Raw genomic sequence first — 24,692 nt, 5'->3', positions numbered from 1 at the left:
AAAAAAAAAAAAAAAAAAGAAAAATCGCCCGCTTGCCTTTTGTTCCTTTAATTTAAGGAACTTTATCGAATTTCCATAAAATATCACCGGCATCCGTCTTCATTCTTTTCCGCGGGCAAACGGACGTTCAACGCGCGAACGAGAGAGAAAGAGAGAAAGAGAGAGAGAGAGAGAGAGAGAGAGAGAGAGAGAGAGAAGGAGAGCAGGATCGGATCGTTGACGCGCGTTTTCAACAAGCAACGCGCCACGTTGTTTCGAGTCCGTTGTCTTTAATCGAGCATCTTGACGCTAATTTGCTCTTAATTGCTCGGCGCTCGCGGCGCGTAAATCAAAACTTAACGAGAGGGAAGGAGGGGGGAGGTTGATGAAAGAGGGAAAAAGAAAAGTCACAGCAACTCTGCGTGGGAGTGCAACTCTTCCGGGCAAGAAGCAGTTGGGGAGGAGAAAAAGGGAGGAAATAAAAGAGAGAAAGTATGCTAACGGGGAGAATCAAGTTTCCTCTTCAGAGGAAAAAATTAAATAGTTAGATGGTTAATGTATCGTGTGACTGGCCGTGTTTTATATTTTACGCAGAGATTCGTCGCTAGAGGACATTTAAAGCTACGTGTTTTCGAAATTTATATATACATATATAAAAATTTATATATAAATATACGTGTGTATGTATGTATTTCTGGCGCAAGTTCACTCAACGCACCGACAAAATAGCAAATTATGCGATCAATTTATTTGTCTTGCCTCCAACAAGCATTGTCTGCGAGCTGAATGATTAATTCATTCCGGATTTATATTTATATTTATATTTAGTTAGGTAGACGATTTTGATTTATTTGCACCGGATATTTGATATTTTGTTTTTTAAATGTATACGAATAAACCTCGCTTCAAAATGAACAACAATAATTCAATAGATGTTCCATCAGATGATTTTTAAATAATTTCGGCTGTTAAACTTGGTTATCCTCGGAGACGTAACGTGATTTTCTAAATCATTAGTCACATTTTCTTTCTTGCACAAATTTTTTTCCTTTTTATAATAGTATTCATATTATCGGTATAATAATAATAATAATAATAATAATAATATTATATGTATATATAATATACAATTACAAATTTGTATGATATATATATACAATCTAACTAATATTCAGAATGTTTTGAGAACCATGATACCTGCAAAGGTGATGATTCTACGTCGGAAAAGAAGAATAAACTTTTCTCATTTAAGATTTCGTTTTTTCAGAAAATTGGAATTTTAAGCTAGATATATAAATATTAGATATATAGGATACCTATAAGATATATAGGTATTAATAGTAACTAGCAAGTAGAATTACATTAATAACAATAATATTTTAATACCTTCCTACAAATGAAAAATGATGCATGAACAGAAATCAAGTATATATTCTGTCAAACAATATTAATAAAATCCCGAATTTTCATCTTTTCGTAATAAACGGACAACAGCGAGCCAATTATTTTACGCGGGTGCGTCGATTTTGGAAACAATGGAAATTATTATTATTGTTTTATTTCTCATTATTTTGCATAGGCAAAGCCTCGAGCTTTCAAATGAAACAGCATGTTTCAGCCCGAATTGAGTTACAAAGCAAGCGAAAAATTACGAGGCAAGTTAAAAAAATATGAAACAGAGGAGCAGGTAACAGAAACGAGTCTCGTGTGTAAAAGCGTATGATCGAGTCGGGAAACGCATGGACGCGTGCTCGACAAACCCCCGGCGAAGATTTATAGACGGCGGACTGGTTATCGATCGTGGAACTCCTGCTTGTATCGCTAGTAATTGGAACATTTATGAGCCAATCAATCACTTTTCTCGTTGCAGTTCCCCCTATGCTGTGGATACCGCACCAATTGGTCGGCGCACCCTTGGACCATGCCGTTACGCTGGAATGCTACACAGAGGCTCATCCGACTTCTTTGAATTACTGGACCAGGGAGGACGGTCTGATGATTCAGGGGAGCAAGAAGTACAAGACTACCTCCACGCCGGAGAAACCCTCGTACAAGACGCATATGACGCTCACGATACACGATTTGCAGGTGGGTGCAGCTGGATTTCTCGTTTAGAGAAGGTTAGAGAAGATTACGTTGCAAGGAATTCCTTCGAGCTGTCATAAATCTCATTCATGTTAAACTTTCGTATTAAATTTGAGGTAGATAATTTTGGAACTTCGGTGTTCCAAATTTGAGAGAATTATCGATTAGAATGTGAAGGTGTTATCGTTTCTTCACTTATGAATGTCTTTCAAATGATTTATGAATCAAAAATTGTTTAGCTAGAGTGAAAACGTGTTTTTAATCATTCTGAAACATGGATTATTATATATTCATTACACATTCATCATACGATATTATGTATTGTTATTATATAAATATAAAAGATTTATCTATATAATATTATATGTAATGATAATTATACATTTTTTCTCCTAAAACTTTTCTCTAACTTTAGCCCACGAAAAAGTATTATCCGTTGTATTACAATTGTGTTGCAGATGAATCTATCATGTTTCGTTTTTCGGTCAACGTTTGTCAATAATTAACGAAATTAGTTAACAGCAGACGAGACTTATTAGTCATGCAAACGCTCTGCAGTAATACTTATTAATCATGATTCGCGAATAAATCATCACGTTACGCCATGAATGAGTTACACACATTACACATGTGTTTACTCATATTATTTATGTAGGTTCGAAAAATCTACAATGCTATAATATTAAAGAAGGAAGAGAACGAAAATGGCGAAATAAGAATCTCTTCTAACCAGAGATTGTTAATAGATTCATTAGTAAGGTTATTATACCAAGTTTGCGTTTTAAATACTAGAGGGTGGCAGTTAGAAAATATATTTCCAATAAAAAGAATGGAAATTTTCGAAAAATTGATATTTTGTCGTACATATTTAAAAATTTGAAAATTTCGAAAATGTAAATAAAATACTTGATCAAATATGAAATATAACGTTCAAAATAATTTTCATATGCAGAGACATTTACAGTACATATTTTTGAATGTCTGTATTCAATTTTTCTTGAATCGAATAGAGTTTTAATGGTTCGTTGTGCAGCCTCAATGAATTTAGAACAAAAATTTATAACAAGATATGAATTAATTTGTTGAAATGCAGAAAAATATCAAAATTATGCCTTAAAGATAATATATATATATATATATATATATATATATATATATATATATATATATATATATATATATATATATATATACACATTCTGAAATGTCGAAATAAACTGATAATTTTATAATCTCTACTTTGATACATACAATTTAATATCAAAAAACTAGTTGTTATATCGTTCGAAAATCCTATTAATTCGGACACTTCTTATCAGTTTAAATTTTTATTGTGTTGTATGTCTTTTGAAATATCATAGTGCAGAAACTCGTAATTTCAAGAATTATAATAAAGCATACGAAACTCACTCGCCAATATGTATCTTCTCTGCGAAGAGAACCTACTAACGATGTGTGATCTGTGCAAAGTTCAGCTGATAGTGGAGCACATCATTGTCAAAGACAAACAATGAATGGGCAATTCAGTATAGGACCCATCTAGAGAGACAATTCGAAAGACAACGAATCGTTCAAATCAACTACCACTGTTTCTAAAACATTCTAATTGCACAACTGTACAATGAATCGTATAATAACTCATTCAAGCGATCAACGCGAGACTAAGTAATCCAACTTGAAGAAAAATTAATACCACCATACTCCGCCGAAAGAATCGGAAAAATCGAGATACGAGTTCGCGCCGATTGTTGAATTTCGTTCGACGCGTTTTAAATATTTTAATATTCGTTCGTCGATGAATCGGAAACGAGCAGTTGCATCTCGATGAAACAAAAAGCCCAACGTATCGACGCGAAAAATTACCGATTCAATTGCAACATCTGGCAAAGACAATCTGTTTGTTGCGTTCGTTGGAACGTGGAAAATCGTTTTCCAAGGAAGATTGAAATAAAATTATCTCCCGGAACGATGAATTCATCGAAACAAAATTTGTTTATTCCTCGTCTAAGGAATCGCGGTTGCTAATTCAACTTATCAAAGATCGAGTAGTTTCTTAGAACGAACAAGAAAATTCTATAAAATTTATTGTAGCCTTCCATCGAAGTTAATTTAAATATATTATCCCTATTTTCCGTACAACACAAAAATTCAGAATTTAACTACTGAAGTGGTCAAAATGACCACTTTATTCATTTTATATATTTGTAACAGTATATTTTTAGAGAATCGAACGATTTTTAGCGAAATCATGTTCTTTGTTCCATCATAAACATTTTCCTGTTTCTTCTACTTTAACTTTTCTGCTATAAATTTTATACTTTAGTCAGTAATTCCAGTTAATTATGATAAATTATTCCTCGGTACTTAATAGGTGAATTATGTTCATGAAGATAATAGATAAAAATGCATACAACATCTAAAGTGTTAATTTTAAATTGACGTCGTTTATCGATAGAAAGAGACTGTCACTTTGTCCTAAAACAGCGTAATAACAAGGAATGAAATCGGTCACCCTGTAATATTAACGAAATAGAGCTCAGCGACGAAGTAATTTTCCCAGTTAATTTTCTATCTTTATATCGTGGTGCGCGTACGTGTGTATCGTGGCAGGCTGGCTCTTCCTTTTTGGCTGTTTGTTCGTTTGTTTGCGACGCAAATATTCTTCCATTCCCCGGCGTTCCCTGAATTAGAAATTCCTGTTTTCTCGTTTTTTCTTAAGTAACGGGCAACACGAAGATCATGTGTTCTTTTTCCCCTCCGTTGAGTAGCTTTCTGCCGTGTTTTTCCCCCTCGCGACGTATATTTTTGCTTAATCAACGTGTATGTACAAGAAGCGACCGAGAGAAATCGATGTATCTCGCGAGAGCATCAATTTTCGTGGCTTATTAAATCTAATAACCTTGTTGTTAGCCTTCGTTAATAATTTTTTTCTACAAGTTTTCTTAAGAATCGCGTTTCATAGGATGTTTACGCGGATTTATTTTCTTTAAATAAAGACGTGCAATTCTGTCGTGAGGATATAATTGTTCTGGCCGAAGAAAAAATTTGGAATTTTTGAAATTTATCAATTACCAAATTCTATTTTCAAATGGATCCTTAAGCGAATTTTCAGTCTCGGTTGAATACTTATATTTAAGTAGAAATAAATGTTCCTTTAATGTAGCATTGAAAAATATCATGAGATAATAAAGGATTAAATAAATTTTCAAGTAATGATGTACTTATTTAATGATATTAATTATGATTGATAATATCATATTCATCGTAATTGTTTAACACTAGAACACTACCACAGTGATCATAATGACTAATTTATAATTTTTTAGAGTAGCTTCGCAGATTTACAATGTTGCATTTTTAGAGGTTTAAACGATTCTTGTAAATTATACGGACAAAAATGTATTGTACCATAAACTTTTTTCTATCCCTTGTATTCTAATCTCTCTGATACAATTTTTATGCTTCAGTTATCAGTTCTACTTAGAATTAAACTAGCTGCCTCAATGACACAAGCTGCCTTGATTAGTCCAAATTCACACAAAGGCACCTTCTTTCAAGAATCATCGAGTAAAATAATATGTAGCCTAAGTTCAAGTTGAGAGGGGGGGGAGGATGCTCACCTACTAACCCTAACTTTAGTCGCGAAAAGCGGCTAAGACCGTGAAGTCAACAGGTGATATTTGAAAAGTTTCGAGACATCTCGCGAGATTTATTCCTAGATTATTTTCGTGTATGAAAAGGATATCCTTGAGGATATCCGACCTTCACTGTGCCATGTCGTTAGAACGACAGAATATACTTTGTTCTTCTCTCTCTCCTGGCTTTTTTCTTGTATTTTTCATTGCAGTCTAAGCGCAACATCGAGTAATTTTACATTAACGTCGAACAATCTATCTTTTCACTGGACTTTTATATTTTCATAAATAATTCGATTCATCAGATACAGCGAAAATTTATAGCAAATGTTGACACAATTGTTTCGTCGTTGTTTGAAAATTTACGTAACCCTCTGTCATCTCATTACGTTTTACAAGGAAATTTATTGACCAAACGCAAACACCAGCTATCGAACTAAAATCGAAAGTCAATAGACGATTAAACTTAAAGTTGCTGAAAGTTACTGAATTGTTCGATAGAACTGTTAAGTAAATTGTTATAAAGTCCGTTCAACGCAAATAGCAGCCATTCTGCAAGCAAAACTTCCGGTTAAAAGCCAGTCTCCATTTCGCCGCTTGATTCTGACGTCGTTACCATTCTGTTTTTCAGGAGGAGGATTACGGTACCTACAAGTGCGTCGCGAAAAACCCACGTGGAGAGACCGATGGCACGATTCGTCTGTACAGTAAGTGTCGTTTGTTTACTCGCATTTTAAAATATCCCGTGGGAACGTTTGTCGAGTTAATGACGGATCGTCGCGCTGAGCATACCAGTTAGCTAGTTTGCAAACGAGATCCAATTTTGTCGTCATTTCGTGTCGAGAATTTTTAGGCTGTTCCCGGCATAGTCTTGATTAAATGTTATTTACTCTTCACTTCCCTGTCGACCAGCGTTCTCTCTCTCCTTGCTTTCTTTCTTTTTGTAATTAAAATGTTTAACAGTGATTGCAAAAAGTACTTGCATATCTATTATATTTATGGACTATTTAACTGAGTTCAAACATGTTAAATTTTAGTAGTTAATCTCTTATCTAAGTACTCTAAATTTTAGTTAATCTCTTATCTAAGTACTCTAACATCCGAACGTTGTTACTATTCAAGCATTCTGTGATCAAAATATTTAATAGTAATAGATGCCTTGTATTGTACTATTTTATATTATATTATATGATTATATTTTACATTATATACACGTTCGACTTTACCTTGCTTTGGCTAATTATAAGAAGACGAGATGCAAGATTCTATTAAAAGTTATATTTAATTATTCATTGACAAATCAACATTTCTGTGATTAAAAAGATTTCGTACACAAACTGGAGTCATAATAAGGCTACACCTAAAAATAACACGTACATAAATAGAAATGTGCGAAATATTCAAAGTATGATACTCGTTCTATTTCGTTTCATCAATTATGTACGTGAAAATTGAAATTTGCACAAATATTCCGAATATCCATTTTTGTGAATGTTCAGATTTACACTTTTGTCAATTCTGTATCGCGCGATACCGAAAATTCCAAAGTGCGAGAGGCAATAAACATCAAAGAAAAAAAAGAAAAAAAGGATTGGGAAGATGCTGCCGGCCCATAAATAGTGTTAAAATAAAAGTAGTGTTAAAATAAAAGTTGTTTGCCAAGTAGAGGGAGTGCGAGACATTTACCAGGAAGGCGATCGGTTGCAGAACGTTTCTCAGTCGACGCGTTCGATCTCGAATCGGATTCCACTAATTCAGGTATCCTCGGCAAGTATATACGCGCAATTAATTAACCGCCTGGAAGCCTCGAGGATCGCTTTTGCGGCGATCTATTAATCCGTGATTAAATCGTTCGCGAAATCGCGCGGAAACGCCGTTATCCTCGACTATCGTCCTGGTTACACCATTGGATTTCAGACGTTCGAGCAATTGCTACTGATTCTCACTATCGTGCAATCCCATCGAGAGCTGTTTTCAAATAGAAAAAATTAAGTTTCTTCGGCAACACCCATGTTTTTTTTTTTTTTTTTATAAAAAGAAACAAATTTTTGCGGAATACTTTAGTAAATCAACGAAATTCATCGTAGCTAGTACGACTATGAAAATTTGACTTGATCAGATCGTTTATTTTTTAAATGCTTGAATTATTTACGAAAGATGCATATTATATATATTCGTGAAATACTCAAATTTAAGAGCACTGGTTACAATTTACTTTAGATGAAACTAATCTCTGAGCCTTTCGGGAAACTGATCAATCCAATCTTCGACTAATTCTTTAATTTCGTTACACACAAACGTAAAATTGATACTCGACTCGACAAGAAACGTGACGACTCACGTTTACAAGTTCGTTTATTCAAGAATTTAAAAAAAATTTAACGTCTACGCGGTCGTCAGGTGAACGCAAGAGCGAACACTTGGAAACAAAGCACGTTTAAATAAAAATGAAGTTAAACTTTCCAGCCAAGTTAAATCACCACCGTTCTATTTACGTTCACCACCTCCAGAATCGTCACAGTTGGAACTAGAAATCGTGAAAAATAGACAGATCCTCGATTTCGTCGTTGTGCAACTTCCTCGAGAACGGCGCGCGTTCGTCGCGCTTAACGTATGCATATGGCATAAAGAGCCGGGCGTAGAAACGGGCATCCGGTGTGTAAACGCGCGTGCACGTGAACGCCACGTACGAACACGTGCGAGCGGAAGGGTGATTTCGGTGTGTTCGGCCGGTATCCCCGACGGGGAAGGACGAGAAAGAGCGTGGAGACCGCTCTCCATTAGTATGCATCGGTTTTTCGCATTAGCGACATTCAAATGAAGCGAGCGTTTAGCATAAAAGGCTACCGGGCAAGAAAAAGGCTACCGGTGATCCCCAGCAGGCGATTACCTCTGTAAAACCGGACGAAAACCAGCGGGGATTCGTGGGAATCCGCGTCCACGGATTCTCGTTCTCCTCCTGGATAAAGATGAGTCGCCTGTCCGTCAAATACTCGCAACGCGTCCACAAAGATTTCGAAGGAGTCGCGTAAAGTTTTGAGAAAACTGAAGAGAATTCTCGATGTATTTAACATAGCGATTCTTACCCAATCTCCTATATCGGTTCGTTCAGGATTATTTTTTTAGTGACGAAGATAGTACCGTGTCCTCATCACTCTTAATTTTCAACATCTTATGTGTCTTTAAGGGTTTGAACAAAATTTAACAACAAATTTTGTTAATTATTAAAGAGCAAACATAGACACTTTATAAATGTAAAATGCACACGGTTCTCGCTATAATAATCAGTGGTGATAAATAAAAAAATACTACATACGTATACATATAGAACGTAGAGACTGTAAATGATTGTGATGATTTATTACATTAAATTTTAAAACTTTTTGTGAATGTAATTTTACTTTGTACTTGACGTTCTTCAACACGGAGATAAATTGAAATAAACTCAAATTAGATGAGCCAAAATTGAACTATACATATATCTAGCTATAAAATATTTATATTAATCTAAATTAATTAATTAATATATATATATATATATATATATATATATATATATATCGTCATTATAGTCTAATTATTATTGAATAATCTTTAGTACCAGAAAACTAATTTCAAGATAGATATAATAAAAATATTAATACGATTAGTCACACACATGGATTAAATTTTCTTCGAATCTTTCAGTTTTACCGAAACAGTATAGAATGTCGAAAATTTTTAGTGATCCTGGTCAAGAATTGTACGCGTAGACAGCCTTCCTCATCAAACAACGTTTAATGTTGCTGTTGCTCGCGTTCAAACAACATCAGCTAGTTCGCCGGATGAACTATTGTTGTTTCCGATATATTGATCAGTTTCCTATTGACCTTTGCATATTGTAGGTCTCCGGCTGTTGCGATAATTAGGTCGCGGCTATTATTAACCCTGCGGGGTAAGCGAAACTCGTCTGTTTTGAAACAAGAAACTACAGAAACTGATATCTTGATGGTTTAGAAACGTTCGAAGACTTTTCGATATATAACGTTCGATTATAATATATATATGATATATGACGTTCAAAATAATGTATAAATAATTGGAGATTCACAAGCGTGAAGGATGAAAAATCGACGAGCGATAATTTTGAAATTTATTAACCTTTGGAGATCTAGCATTTCTTTTAATGGTAACAAGGATCTTTTCTCCGTGGATTTTTCTGCAAATTAATATTTTTGTTGTTTAAAAAATAGAAAATTGTTTTCTATATTAAATGTTACAAAAGTTACTATTTTATATATATTATCCTGTTATAGGAAATTAAATTCTCCCCGAAAAATATTTCCATATTCTATTCTATTATAGAAAATTGTAAATTTTAAGTACGTAAACCCTTTGCAACTTGTAATTATTTTCAAACTGTTTCACACTCATTTTCATAATAGAAGACTTCCATAATAGATCTATGAGGATAAAATTATAGTTGAGAGAGACTTACTAGAATAGAATCGACTAAAATAGGTTAGAATAGAATAGAATAAAATAGGATCGCAAAGCTATTATTATTAGACATTGGGTACTATAATAATCTAGATTCACATTACTTCATTCTGAAATTCTTGATGTGGATTACTAATTTTATTACTAAGAATAGAAATAAGAAATATAAATAAACAAATAATAAATAAATATAGATTAACAATTAACGACATTCATGTACGTTCGGACTCGCCAGTTTTGTTAAAACCGTAGGAAATTCTTTCATTTCACAAGAAATCGTCTAAGAGAATTGACGACGAGATTCTAATTGAACAGTCAGGGATTATAAAGTGTTCGGCCATAGATCTCGATGTTAGAACACACGCAACTGTATTCCAAGTGACCCATCTAACAGAGAGCGCCCGTGTAGCTGTAATTTTGAATTATTGCGCGATAGAAGCGGAGGGAGAGGAGAAAGCCGTTGAAATTAGCCGACCGCTGAAAGCCATGTCGAATAATCGAATACGTTACAATGTCTGTATATTCGAGAATCGTCCCTGATTTCAACTGCGTGTACAAAGCATCGCTAATAACTTTTATCGTCATTGATTGTTATCAGTTATCGGATGCGTGGGATTAGCGGATTAAATCTCGCAGAACGATCATTAAAAGCACTCTGTACGCTCGTTATCTAATAACGAGAAGAACGATATCAATATTCTGCAACACTCACGACAGCTGGTCACAGTGACGATGACATTGTACGATTTATCATTAGAATGATTTCGTAATCGTCCCTTTAACCGGGGACAACGAGTTAACCTTTTCAGTTACCCACCTGAACGATTTAATGTTGAAGTACCATTTCGAAAGAGAGAAATACTGAATTCGAAAAGATCAACTCGATGATTACAAGTTGAGGACTGGAGTATACGTGTTGCGATAAAATTCAAGTCGTATATTTTCGATGCTAGGGGAGTAATTTAGAAAGTAGGGTGGCACAAATTCGAAAGTCACGCGTTTTCTGTTCCATTAAAATTTAGTTGGAAAGTAAAGAAGTTTACGCTGATTATTAACCATTAATCTTTTGCAGGAATTAGAAGTTCATTGTTTTGAGTGCGATTAATCAGACTGTGTTTCACACAGTCGCTTCAAATTCGCAGACATTATATTTCTTTCCTGTGTATGGACTTCATATTTTTAAATACCTGACACAGTTCTCTTGCAGCACACATCGCCGGTCACGCACGGCACAATGGAAAGATATAAACCGGAAAGCGGAAGAAGAATAAAAATGGTAAAACGAGGAATTAAACGAAGCACGTTCCAGTCGCCGAGAGAGAATTAAAGTGAAAGTTCCGAGCGAAGTGTTTCAATGTTAAATATTAAACATCGGATGCACGGCTCGGAATATAATTTAACAAGCGTATAAAGTACTTGGCAATCGAAATAAAACGACGAGGCAAAGCTAGAGAGAAAAGAGAAGAAGAAGAAGGAAACATACGTACGTTTATAGCGGAAACCTTAATTTCGTACGAGTCGGGTGTGAATGCATACGCAAAAATAACTTTGCCAGATAAAAAAGGAAACGGGCGAAAAAAAAAAGAAGAAGGAAGAAGTGGCTGCGAGATGGAGGAAATAAAACAGGCGTAAATACAACGTCCGTATGTACCGGAGGGAAATTCTCAGCGCGTTCCCTGAAAATTGCTTTCTAATTGGCGAGATTTTTAAAAGTCGCGCAGATAGCTCAGAGAATTTTTGCCTGCCCTCACGGACATGAATATTACTTACTAATTGGTCGCTTTCACGAAAACAAAGGGGTATAAAGGTATTATTCCTTGGGGTTTGCGAATACCTCGCAAACCGGTTCGCAATTATTCAGACTTAGTTGTCTAAATTCTTCCCTTGATTATTCTGTCGTGTTTGCATTTTCGTTTGTTCTCGCGTTTACAGCTCGCAGTGTCTTTTCGCGCAGTAAAGTTTAATCCTGCATTTTATTTGCTCCTACTTCGCGTCATCTCCCTTTGGTGATTATGTTTGAAGTTACTCGGGAAATGACGACATATAGAGTTTAATGGATAGAAATTAGTTGCACTATGTCACTTCTCGCGAAGGAATTATAACTGAACGAAGTAAGAGAATGTTCCGCGAATTTTTATTTCACTTCAATTATTTCTAATTCGTAATCATTTGATATGATTATGATTTTCGATGATATTAGGCATTGCGATTAGTTACTTCACAAACATTTGTAGAGAAAAGTAATGAAACACTTTTACATATATATTTAATGTGGGTTCTATATAAATACTTTTTTCAAAATTTTATTAGCATTGCGATGGCATTGATAAAATTTGAAATTAATCTGGAAATGTATATAAAAATTGCAAAACACTTATTGCAGGCACTAGTATACAGCAGTCGTCATAATAAATATTAAAAATGTTGCAAATATTAAAATCAATATAATGAACAATTTGATTGTTTAAATACTTTCGTGATGTCTACGAAATATAATTATTTACACTACTTACTACATTTTTATTTAATACTTGTACTGTATACTTGAAATATATCTTGAAATTTTTATACACATTTTAAAATTTGTTTCGCTACAATATTAATTAAACTTCAAAATGTCATCCATTCAAGTGTTCGAACACTTTCGCGAGCAATGATATTTATTATTCACGAAATTTTCCATCGAAAACCACGGGTAGGAAAAAAAGAGAAACGGCAGAGAGCTACTGGACACAACAATTTCTTTTCGTGCTTTACTATTCCGGCCGAGATCTTCTCGTCTACTCCTCCATTCCTGTCTCGCCCTTCGCAAGGAGATCGATCTTCCTTCTCGAAACATCGGCTACAAAGAGATACCGAAACTCGAAAGGAATTCGAATTCATTCCCTCTGCCTGATGTAGAGGGAGTAAAATAACCTTGCCGCGGTTCGTGGGAGGTCCCAGAAAGGATGCTCGTTCCCTTGGCGAACGCCGAATGAGCAAAGACTGCGGTCTCGAACGAGTGAAACGAAGACGCTCGAGTAGCGAACAGACGCCGGTTACCGTACGGCGGTAAACACGCAAGGAACAGAGAACTGTAAAATGGAAGGAAACGAACGAAGACAAAAGAGGGAAGGAAAAAGGGGGAAAAAGAGAAGGAAAAGTGACAGAGAGTGCGGAAGAGTCAACGAAGAGAGAAGAAAGAAAGGAAGGGAGGAACGGCTCGATGGACAAAGGGAGCCGAAATTAAGTGGTAGAAGTCAGAGATATGTCAGGCGAGTTTTATTAAGCGGCATAAAAAAGAGATTTGTAATCCGACCGAAAGGGGGAGTGTTTGCTACTGTCGTGGCCAAAGGTAAAATTCTGCTTGCGGGATTTGCTTGCCCTTGGTTGGCCGCGCTGTGAGGGGGATGAACAGTAGCGGAGAGTGGAAGGGGTTGAAACGAGAAGCAGGAGGTCGCGGGGATATGAATTTATTATTAAGGACCGCCTAAGGGACAAAGTACCCCTGTTTCTTGATAAGCAACCATTCCGTCCGTACCACCACTCTCATCCCCTCCGCCTTTTCCTTTCTCTTCAGCCTCGACATCCCTTCCCGCGAACGGGGTGGTGATCCCTCACTTTTTCTGACATGCAACCCCTCCTCCTTCGCCCTTTCCCCGCCCTCCCCCTCTTTCCCATCGCACGCTGGAAAAGCCCGAGCACGGCTAATTTATTCCATAGTCGAGTCAAACTGCTATTTGCGATGGTGGAGGAAGCAGTGACGAAGAAAGGACGAAGGAAGGGAGGAGCTCCTGCCCGCAGGAGCTGCTGCAACGAACAAAACTTGCGGCAGGTTCTGCGGATAGCAACAATATCGTATTCATTCGGCTGTCGGCTTCTTCTTCTTCTACTACTACTTCTTGTTCTTCTTCTTTCTCGTTCCTCTTTACCGGTCCTCGTCTTTTCTCTTTTCCTCCGACGTGGACTACCATTGCCAGCGCGCTGTCCGCTTTCCCTCCAGATTCTCCGAGTCTTCGTATACATAATGCAAACGCTTCCTCCTCTTTGGCCTCGCGGGCCGAGACGAGGATTTAATTGTCGGTCGTTAGACGGCCTTCCTATAGGCATTTATACGCCGCTGATTCCTCCCTTTTTCTCCCCGTCTCACCTTCTTATTAATTGCGCGGAGAAGCTACGCTTCTCGGCCTTGAAACGTCTTCCTCCTCCTCCTCCCGGGATCGGGCGGCACGTTAATTCTGAATTTTTTAATGTCCCGCCGACTGACAAAACTTCCTACGCGGAAGTCTGTTTGTACGGGGAGAAAGCGAGTCGCGTTGCACTCGGCTCGGTTAGTTTTCTAATGGTTTGAATGGAAATATTTTCATTTCCTGGCAGAATAAGTTTTTCATCAATTATGCACGACACGAAGAGTGTCGGACCGTGAGAGATCTGGAAAATTAACCTCGCGTTCTCTGAATCTCGTAAATGCTTTCCAGATTTGCCAGGAAGGGACGTTTATGACATTTGTACATGTGTGCTTGTGTGAGAATGGAAAATAAGTCCCGTTCACACCTGCACAATGCGAGCGATATCACTTTGAAATTTGAATACAGTTTAAATTAGAGATTCTTAATAATCTAGTATTTAAAAAGTAAAATAAAAATATTTGCCTCTTGTGTAATGGATTTTACAGAATTAAAATTAAAATATCTATTGAACTAATAATTTTTTCGTTGATTGACAGAGAATGTCGATATTTATTATTAAAAAAAAATAAGAGTAATCTTGTAATCATAAATATATTAAAATATATTTAAAATTAATATATTTAAAATAAATAATTATATATTTAAAACGTTTATTAATACTAAAAGACGATTAGACCTTGTTTTGAGAAATACGGTTTAGAATATTGTGACGGATTTCATTAACCAACATACTTAACCAACTTGTATCATTTTGTTTTATACAGTTCTTCGATTCACCGTTGCTTAAGCGCTAAAAAACCTAAGTGATTTTTTTCCTGGTCGGTATTTCAGATCCTGAGACACGAAACAGCCATTTAATTTCCCGTGTATCCTATCCTTAGTCAATGATACATATGTACATATATCATAACACAAGAAATTTAAAAAAAATTACAAAAATATTAAAATATCCTGATAATCTAATTTGCCACTCAACCAGTATCTCGAAACTGAGATTTTTTTTAAATTAACAGTTCCTCTGAACTACGACTCAAACGTGTTTTTCGTATTCCTCGTTGCATGCTTGAACATACGTTACGCGTATTTGCAGTTTTAATCTCACGTGTGACGTTAAATCTTCCTCTTTGGCCAACATTCCACGGTGCTTTTTTTTCGCGCCACGCCTGTTTACCAGACGTTAAATTAGCTGTTCCTTTAATAAATTACCGCGTTGATAAAATATTCGCGAAAAATTTCAGTTCGCGTGTCGTCGCGACGCGTGACGACGGGGAAGATGCCTCAGAGAAATGGCGTTCGTTTCGAAACATTGACGCGCTCGCTAGATTCAACTCTTGACTGATATATCGTTCGACGTCAAGGACTTTGAATTTCGGAATTTTTCATCGAAATAAATATTTAATTAAAATGGAACTCACCGCTCTCAACTTGACTTTGAAATTTTTAATTAAAATTAAAAATACACGGTGATATTTAAGTGAAAGGTGGTATTCTCTTATTAAAAAGAAACACTGAGTTAAAATGGAATAAAACTGAATGAAAAAGATACAAAATAAAATTAAGTGTTCAAAATTCTTGTGATCTATATGCAGTCGTTTATGACGCAACGATACTAATTGAGGGCTAATTGTTTCTTACTTCAATTATTATTACTTCAATAATTATTATTGTACAATACAGTAATTTTATATGGAAAGAGCTGAACGATATTTTCATACAGTATCATTTTAGTTATTAAATACGAGCTGAATTAACGTGCGTCAGACGGCATATCGGTTTAGAATCGACATCCACTGTCAAGAAATGTTTTGTTTGACGTGTTTCTGCAATGAACACCATTAGAGATATACCTGTTAGGCATAGTAACTATTAATTACGCGTATTAATTATGCTAATCCTGACACGCCATCGTATAACGTGTATTACACCGCCTACGTGTACGCTAACGTCCTATATGACGTCCAAATAAAATTACTTGATGCTATAATGCATTGCGAAAAATTAAACGTTCTAAACTACCGTAAAAATTCACTAACTTTTTTTCACATTATCAGATCCCAGTTGCACGCCAGAATGAAAAAGAAATTTTATTTTTCTTATTTCTAACATATTTTTCAAAACAGTTATTTTAAAGTACGCAGAGCGCACGACACGCTCGAGGAAAATTTAACGTGGATTGGTTGAATCATGAAATCTTCTGATAACTATTACAATAAATTGATTCTGCAGAGAATATTAAATTAAAATTCTATTCAAGAGATGTATCGACTACTTTTAATGTAGAAGTTGGCGAACGAAGTTTTTAACAAGTTAAATATGAGCTAAGTGGCGGATATTTCTCAAACGGCAGAATAAAATTCACAAATTTAAAGACTATTACAGGTTTGAACGATAATTTTTCTATATACTAATATAAAGTACTTATCTTGGATATCTTAACATTTTTATTATTTTCGTCGATATAAGTTGAATTTCCAATTTTATAAATTATCAACTATATGGATTTCGAATTTCAATTTTAACTTATAAATTATTAAATTTTACAGCACGGAAGAGCATTGACATATTATTAATCTTATTTGAAAATGCCTGTAAGTTGAACGTGTCTTCAAAATAGTAATTTCAATGGAAAGATGTATATATTGATCTACGTAGATTTAGATTTAAATATTAAATTTAATTCAAACTTCTCGTGCTGTATGATTAAAAATATTCAAACAATTCCCACTAGCACAGAACAATGGCGAAGATCATTGTTCTTTTAACGATTTGTTCACTCGGCCTGCAAGTCGGAAGACTAATTCCATTTCCAGTTGGTAATTTGTCCATCATAATTTTCAACTGAAACTACTGTCTGTGTAAACAGGATGTTACCCGCCGCTCGAGTTGTCATTCCGAGACAAACTTTGAGAAAATTTCTCTCCCGCTTCCAATCATTTAGCTAATTAATATCCAATCCTGCGATAAGAGAACGAGTCACTTTTATGCATCGATTCGTGTAAAACGTTTGCACACTAATTATCCGCTCTAATTATTTCTACGACAACGTTGCAATTATCCGATGACTTCGACAAACGTCCCGCTTTTCCCTCCCGATTTTTAATTTTAAATTGGAATTTTAATTTTAAGAGCACGCAGTTGTTATAAAATTAAGAATAAAGATTACAAAGGTGAACTTCATCTTTGTAACGTAGAAAAATATAATTTTGTAAATGCGTGTCTCTCTCGAGTAATTATTAAATACTGAGATATTTCGTGAAAGAAACATTTGGTATAAAAGTTTATTTACTGTTATCCACAGTTGTATTATTTATATATTTCCCCGTCAATTATACTAATTTGTTATATAACATAATTACATGCTAGCGTGACAATTAAATTAATAATTAATGTACTGTATTGAGAATAAATCAAATAATTAACTAATTAATAATATGTTTCAATACAACTAAAAAGCTAAAATGGGAACGTTTTGATATGAACGTTTGCTTCCAGAAAGGAAAGAAAGTCAAGAAAAGAAACGTTCGATCAAATTCAAACCGAGCAAAGAGCTACACGCTCGCCGTACTTCTCGAAATATCGATCGAGGTGTACGTTTACGCATACCACGCAAAAATCACAAAAATTATTAACTGTGACAGAGGAGACGTTTCGCAAAGAAGCCGAGTTATCGACCGGCGGCGCCAGCCGGACGGGGGAAATTTCATTAAAAACAAAAACACAAAGGGAGAAAAAAAAAAACGAAGACTAATTAATGCATCTATCCCGGCTACTAAAAGCAACGGGAGGGAGAGGGAGAACGAGGCGGGAAAGGGAAAGAAAAACAGAAAATGAGGAAGTCCGCGGCAGGAAGGAAACCTGTTTAAGAGAGGAAAATTCGTTGAGCGTGGCAGTTAATGCGTCCCGATCAATTATTCAGCGTGGCGCGCGCGCGCGGTCGGTTTCGATTAATTGAAGGAAAACACGGGACGGTTATCGGGCCGTTTAAAAATTTACTGGCAAGTTTCTCGGAGATTTTCATTCGGGGAGGATTCTCGCTAATGAATTCTTTACCGCGATACGCGGTCAAACAACAATCCCCCGGAGGTTTCTCTTTTACGCAGGCGATGTCGAACGCGCGCCACGCCGTCCGCGGCTTTAATTACGAATTGATCGGCCAGACACTCTCGCCAACTTGCCAGACGACGACAGCCACGACGCAGACCACGGGGAAGACGCTTTTTCTGCTGGCTTCGCGGAGGTGTAAGAATTTGTTTCCCGCGAAACGTACGCGAAACTTCATTGCCAACTTTTGCGAACTTTTCGACCTGACTTTTCGATCCGATCAATTATTCAGAGATACTTGTCTCCGGCGGTGGTGCTTCTTGTTTGTTGCTTGCGGGGGGAAATACAATATAAATTTTCGCGTTAAACGACTTAGGTATGATTGCACTGGATGACGAGTGTACGTATACGAAGCGTCGTCTCTTTAAAGTTTAATTTCGGGTGGTGCTTCTTGTTTGTTGCTTGCGGGGGGGGAAATACAATATAAATTTTCGCGTTAAACGACTTAGGTATGATTGCACTGGATGACGAGTGTACGTATACGAAGTGTCGTTTCTTTAAAGTTCAATTTCGCCGCTTGTAGCGTTAATAATTATTATATTGGGAAATCACGTGTGCTCGATGCTGAAATTTCTGTCACTTACTTGTGACAGTAACTTGTAAGTAAAATATTTTCGGTTCTTTCTTGAATCCGAGGAAGGTATCTAAAGAATTTATACGTAATTTAGACGTAAATTATTATAGGATTTATTACAGAAATCCAATTTATAGAAATGTCTAGGAAATATGAAAATCAAGGAATCGAAGGTTCACTCATTCTGAAGTATCACCTCAGGCGAGGTGTGTATGTAGAATAATCGTTCGATTATACAGACGCATTCGAAACAGAAGTTCTGCCGGAATTCTGCATAAATAATATAAAAAACGAGGGATAATCCCGATTCATCGTGCCGGCGTCTAATTAAAAAGGAGCCGGGCGAATGTCGAGATTGAACGGACAAAGGGCTGAACGTAGACGATGATTTAGCACACACGAAAGAGCGTCTCGAAAGTTCTTCAATCGGGCGGTAATCGCGCGATTACTCCGCCGAGCAATATCAGCGAAAGTCCCGCGGAAAGTTCGCTCTTATCGTCACTCGAAAGAAGACGCCGCAATTTAATGTCACTGTTGCTTTCTTCCGGAAGACAGACACGAAGTTTCTTCGTCGTCCTACCTCGTGGTGGTCGACGAGTACGACGACACTCTGGGACCGTGCAGCCGCGGCACAAAGGGGTTGGAACACCGCGAACAAGAACGCCCGAAGAAAAGTGACGAGAGGGACGGTGAATGCCAAACGGCTTTTTAATTTAGCTAAAATTCTCTTCAGTGCGACAGTCAAGCGTTCCACTTTCGGATGCGTGGCCTCTTGGGGACCGATGGAACGAAACGCGCCTTTTTCTTTTCTTTTCTTTTTTTTTTTTTTTTCCCTAGCATACTGCGCGGATCTGCGAGAATTGCGAGATTCTGAAATAAATGCAAGGGCGTTTCGTGCGAGTGTAGCAAGTCTCATTTCTTCGATTGAAGTTAGGAAAAATGCAATTGTAATAGTCTTTTCTAGTTTCAACCAAGAAAGCTCTTTAATAAGACTTTCATTTACAATTAGTACCATCGTAGCATCGTTGTCTCACTTTTCTATCGACGACCTTTGTCTTCAATTGGAATCGTTCAACGCGTATTTTTCATCCCTTTTGCTCTCATCGCGTCAAAATTCGACAATCTGACGAATAAATCAATTAAAAATAATAAAGAAAATTGCAGAGCAAATTAATTATTCGTCTCTCTGCCCTTCTCTTTCGTTGATCGAGGAGTTTCAAGGTTTCCGAGGGGAATCGCTTATCGATTTTGTCGTTAATTGGAAAGATATATACTTTCATTGTCTTCAGGTTTACGAGTGTTCGAAACTCCTCATCTGAGACGTTTGCTACAAAGTTTATTCGTGGAATACTGTGCTCATTAAAGACGAACCTTGTATTAATGCAACATTTCATTTACAATTCTATTTAATCAGTTTATATTATTAAATTGTACTTTGCAATATTAGGATTGTGAAAGAAAATTTCAACGATTCGTTCAATTACATTTTTACCATTACATTTTTATGTAAATTGTACGATTTTATGAAATTTTAAGAAATTGAAGTATTTGTTGATGAATTAAACTTGCATCACAGAAATGAAAGTGAAAGTGAATATAACGCCATAAAGAACATTAATTTTTTCGAACAAATCTCGAAGAATGTAGTATTGTATGTCTAGAAAATTTCCGTAGAAAAGGTACAAAAAACTGGAGCACTCAAAGAACACGAGCGTTTTGTATATTTCACGAGAAATTATTGCTTGATTATTTCGACCAGTTTGACAATTCTATATCATCGAACTCAGAAACTGACTATGAAGTCACGTTAGCTTTCCAATCTTTCGACGTAAAATCGCGACTCGCCAACGGATTTTTTCAACAAATCTTCCCCTCATCGAGCTAGCCAAAGTCTTCTTTGAAAGTTTTAATTCGATCGACTGCTCGATGAATTTTTCATCCTCGATTTACGGAGGTTCTTGTTTTTTCTCTTTTTCAATTAATCACCCCCGAGGACGTGCATGCCCGTGTGCTTAACTCCCTGTGGAAGGAAAAAAGAAGAACAATTTTCCGCTCTCGAACACCCGATTGAATTTTTAATTTTCCGGTTTCCCGTCGCAGGATACATTTCCTTTTACCTTCGTTTATTTTCTCCCGCCCCTCCCTCCTTTCCCCTCCTCTCTCTCTCTCTCTCTCTCTCTTATTTCTTTCTTTTTATTTCCAAGCATATTTCCCATATTGCGCGGGAAGACGCAAGAAATTGTTACGAGGACAGGAGGCAGGACAAGGTGGGGAAATTTTAATTATCCTGAAATATTGGATACTCGAACATCGCACATTCGGGGATACATATTTTTGAAGGGAGGATTAGAGGCGCGCGAAGGCCCGTACCCACGCACCTGTACTTTCCTTTCGCCCGGGTTTTTTGTCCCTTTAGCGGTGCAAATTACACCGGCTATTTTTTTTAATAGGTCCACGCTTCCTCGCGGTTGAATTAATTGCGGCACACGGACGCTGCTTCGTTAGTGCCGCGGAAAGTAAATTCGTTAAATATCTCGTTCTCGCGGCGGCGGGGCGTCGTTGCGCCACCGCGAAATGCGCAGACACACGAGGCAAGGCCGAGTGTATTTTTTTTCTTTTCTTTTCTTTTCTTTCTTTGCTGCTGCAGTTCTACGTAAAAATGTTGGATCAAAGTGCGCTCCACGAGAAGATACCGCTGGCAACTTTACATCGTAATCATTGATATTTCTACTGTCTCTCCTTGCGTGCTGCTCTTCCTTGAATAATTACGTGCGCCAGGAAATTTTGATGATGACGGGATGGGTGGTAATATGAATTTTTGAAACAACCGAAAAACTACATGTTTATACCGTGTTTAGAATTTTTCGACAGACGAGTGAACTTTTTGAATGAATGAGAAATGTAATTATACATGGTCAGTTTCAGTTCGAGTATATAGCAGTGTAAGTGTATACCTACTGTACTCGTTTCAAAATTAATAAAGTGAAAGCAAATAGTACAAAGCTGAAGAATGTATCCGTATAGTATTAATATATAAAATAATTATAAAATTATTCAAATTAAGAAATGTTCGCAAACTTTTGAATGACTTTAACTTCAATATATTTATATCATCGTTTTTCTTGAATATTTGTCTGCTTTAGAAATTTTCGATAGTAACTGTGGATGATGTGAATTTTTTAAAAGACGAATGAACATTTTTGTATGATATATTTGAATATTTAGAAAAATGTAATTGTATAGTTAATTTCATGTACATCCTCGCTCAAAAATTTTTTTGAACTATATTTGTTTCAAAACTGATTTTATACGAAAAATAATCTGTAAAGTACATAAAAATTTGCGTTATTAAATATTTACAGATACAATTCAAAAATTGTATAAATACTAAATATCAAATTTTCTTTTTTTCCTCAAGCAATCATATGTGCTGCAAATTTTTAATAATGGTGATATGAATTTTTAAATATTTTGCAAAATATAATTGCATGTTCATACAGTCAGAAGCAAATGTGAAATCTAACAAGATTCTAATTTGAAAATTAGGCAGATTTATTGTATTTTTCTAAAACTTATACTAATTTAATTGCCAGTGCAACATTATAAATTCATTAATATTCACGATTTGCGGTATAGTATTTGCAACGGAATTTTGTTTTCATTAATATTGAACGACACCACAAGTAATTATTAAACGATGAATTAATTAAAGATAGATTATTACGATCATGATCACGTCATTTATTAAGCTATTCGATAATTAATCGTATATTCTCCGTTGGATCTAGTTTAACGTATTAACAAATTTTCTCTTTTAATAAATGACGGTTTGATGAAATGGATGTTCGTTTCATTCTGATGTGGCGCTACGTATAGAATTCGATGAAAAAGAAATCCTATAACAAATTTTAAGGGAGACTTTCATCTTCAAAACCACGATGGATTTAATTACGCACGAAAGCATTTTTTACTCTATCCATGAAAACGTTTGAATTTGCGAAATTTGCAAGAGAGAAAGCAACATTACTTACCCTCTCTCGAAATGACGTGAAAATATCTTTGAAAGAAACGAACTAGGTATTGTGAAACTAGGAAGCTTCACGTTTTGAATTATTATACAATTCTTTTCCTTTTCTGCGAAGTTATATCAGTTTAACAAGTCGACAATTTTTCATCGACCGTGAGAGTATGAAGATGTTGGACGTCTTCGAAAAAGGAAAAGATTTTCTAAAAGTAGAAGCGTCACACCGTAAACTCAGACCTTGGCAAACTGCAGAGTTAACCTAGACCTTGTTAAACTGCAGGAGGAAAGATGATGGCGTCGTAAAGCCAGCAAGTTTGACAGGTTGGAAATAAACAACACTAGAGAAGGAGTGCGCTTGTACGACCGGCTCAATAAAGATCAATCGGAACAAAACCCGAAGAGACTCGGGTGTATCGTCGGAACAGCCGTTCCAGAAAGTGGTTTCGATTTACAACCACCGAACCGGGCGGCATCGGTGCAACCAATAAACCAGCACCGAAACGTACGCGGTCCGTAAATCCACCGGACTATCGTCTCGAATTCGAACGTCGATGGGACGAACGACGTGAGAACGAAAACCACCACGAAACAACCGTCGGAAGAATGCAACGTTCTTGGATTTATAATCTCCCAGTAGATATCGCAACGACGTGTCTCGCGTATTTTCTTCATTACTTTGTTACAATTTCAAAAGTATTGTAAAGTACTCGCGATTCGCAACGTAACCTTACGTCATCTCGAAATTTGTAACTTTGTCTTAACTGCAAGCAAACGAAATTCTTTTTCTTTTTTTAAATATTGTTTTTAACATTCTCGAGTAATTATTAAACACTACTGCGTCAAGTTATTATGTTGCAACATAATGTGAATTTAGTTAGCTCTTTTTAGTTTTAGGAGAATTTTTAGCAAATTGTAACGTTGAATTTCTTTTAAATTTTAAATGAAACAAGCATGTGATATTGTACAAATAAACTCATGTCTAATGTTCAGTCTCATTTTAACAAAACTTTGCTGTATCATTTTTTTTTTTTTTTTTCTATACGGAAGAAATTTGTATTAGATTTCTTCTTTTATTAAATATTTCAGCTCGATATACAATAAATTGGAAGAAAATCTATTCACAAGCACCGTTACCATATCTTTATAAACATTTCTTTATTTTTTACGATCACACATGCATTTTAATATATTCAACATTAAATGTATTTGTTATAATATACTTGTACGATTATTCTCCTTTTTCTTTTATTTTCTGTGCTGATCGTAGCTTTATCTTATCGTCGTTACAATGATCTTACTTCTGTTAAATGTTTATTGAGTGTATAAAATAATTCTTCATTCGTTTACTAGTTATTGCAAATATTATTCCTGCCTGTGAATCACAAATAAGGAAAACCACGGAGACCAGTAACGAAAGCTTGCCAATATAATCTTCTCATTCTTTGTCGAAATACTAGAGCTAAAGTCGCAATAATACGACGAATGGCGAAAGCTCGTCGACGAAAGGAAGGAACTCGAGATAGATGGGGTTAGGGGAGGAAGAGAAAAAAAAAAAAAAAATTTGGAAAGGTCGTGGCTGGTCCAATTGGCACTGAGCGGCTCCAGGAATGGAAATATGTCTGTACGTTCGGTAATACGATTAAAGA

The 24,692-nt window shown here is 36.0% G+C and overlaps 1 protein-coding gene across 1 annotated transcript in view; it reads left to right on the top strand.

Annotated features, from left to right (window-relative positions):
• Window positions 1–1,588: 1,588 nt before the first annotated feature.
• The window catches only part of LOC122535873 (contactin-6-like), an 80,606-nt gene continuing 57,502 nt past the window's right edge, over window positions 1,589–24,692 (top strand). Inside the window, exons 1-3 of the mRNA XM_043667752.1 lie at window positions 1,589–1,634; window positions 1,850–2,067; window positions 6,331–6,406. Coding sequence (XP_043523687.1) covers window positions 1,589–1,634; window positions 1,850–2,067; window positions 6,331–6,406 — 340 coding nt within the window. The remainder of the gene's footprint in view (window positions 1,635–1,849; window positions 2,068–6,330; window positions 6,407–24,692) is intronic.

Source organism: Frieseomelitta varia, unplaced genomic scaffold (assembly GCF_011392965.1).
Source record: "Frieseomelitta varia isolate USP_RPSP 00005682 unplaced genomic scaffold, Fvar_1.2 scaffold_782, whole genome shotgun sequence".
Classification (NCBI taxonomy): domain Eukaryota; kingdom Metazoa; phylum Arthropoda; class Insecta; order Hymenoptera; family Apidae; genus Frieseomelitta; species Frieseomelitta varia.
Note: the sequence above shows the minus strand (reverse complement) of the source record. Positions and strands in the feature narration are given on the sequence as shown.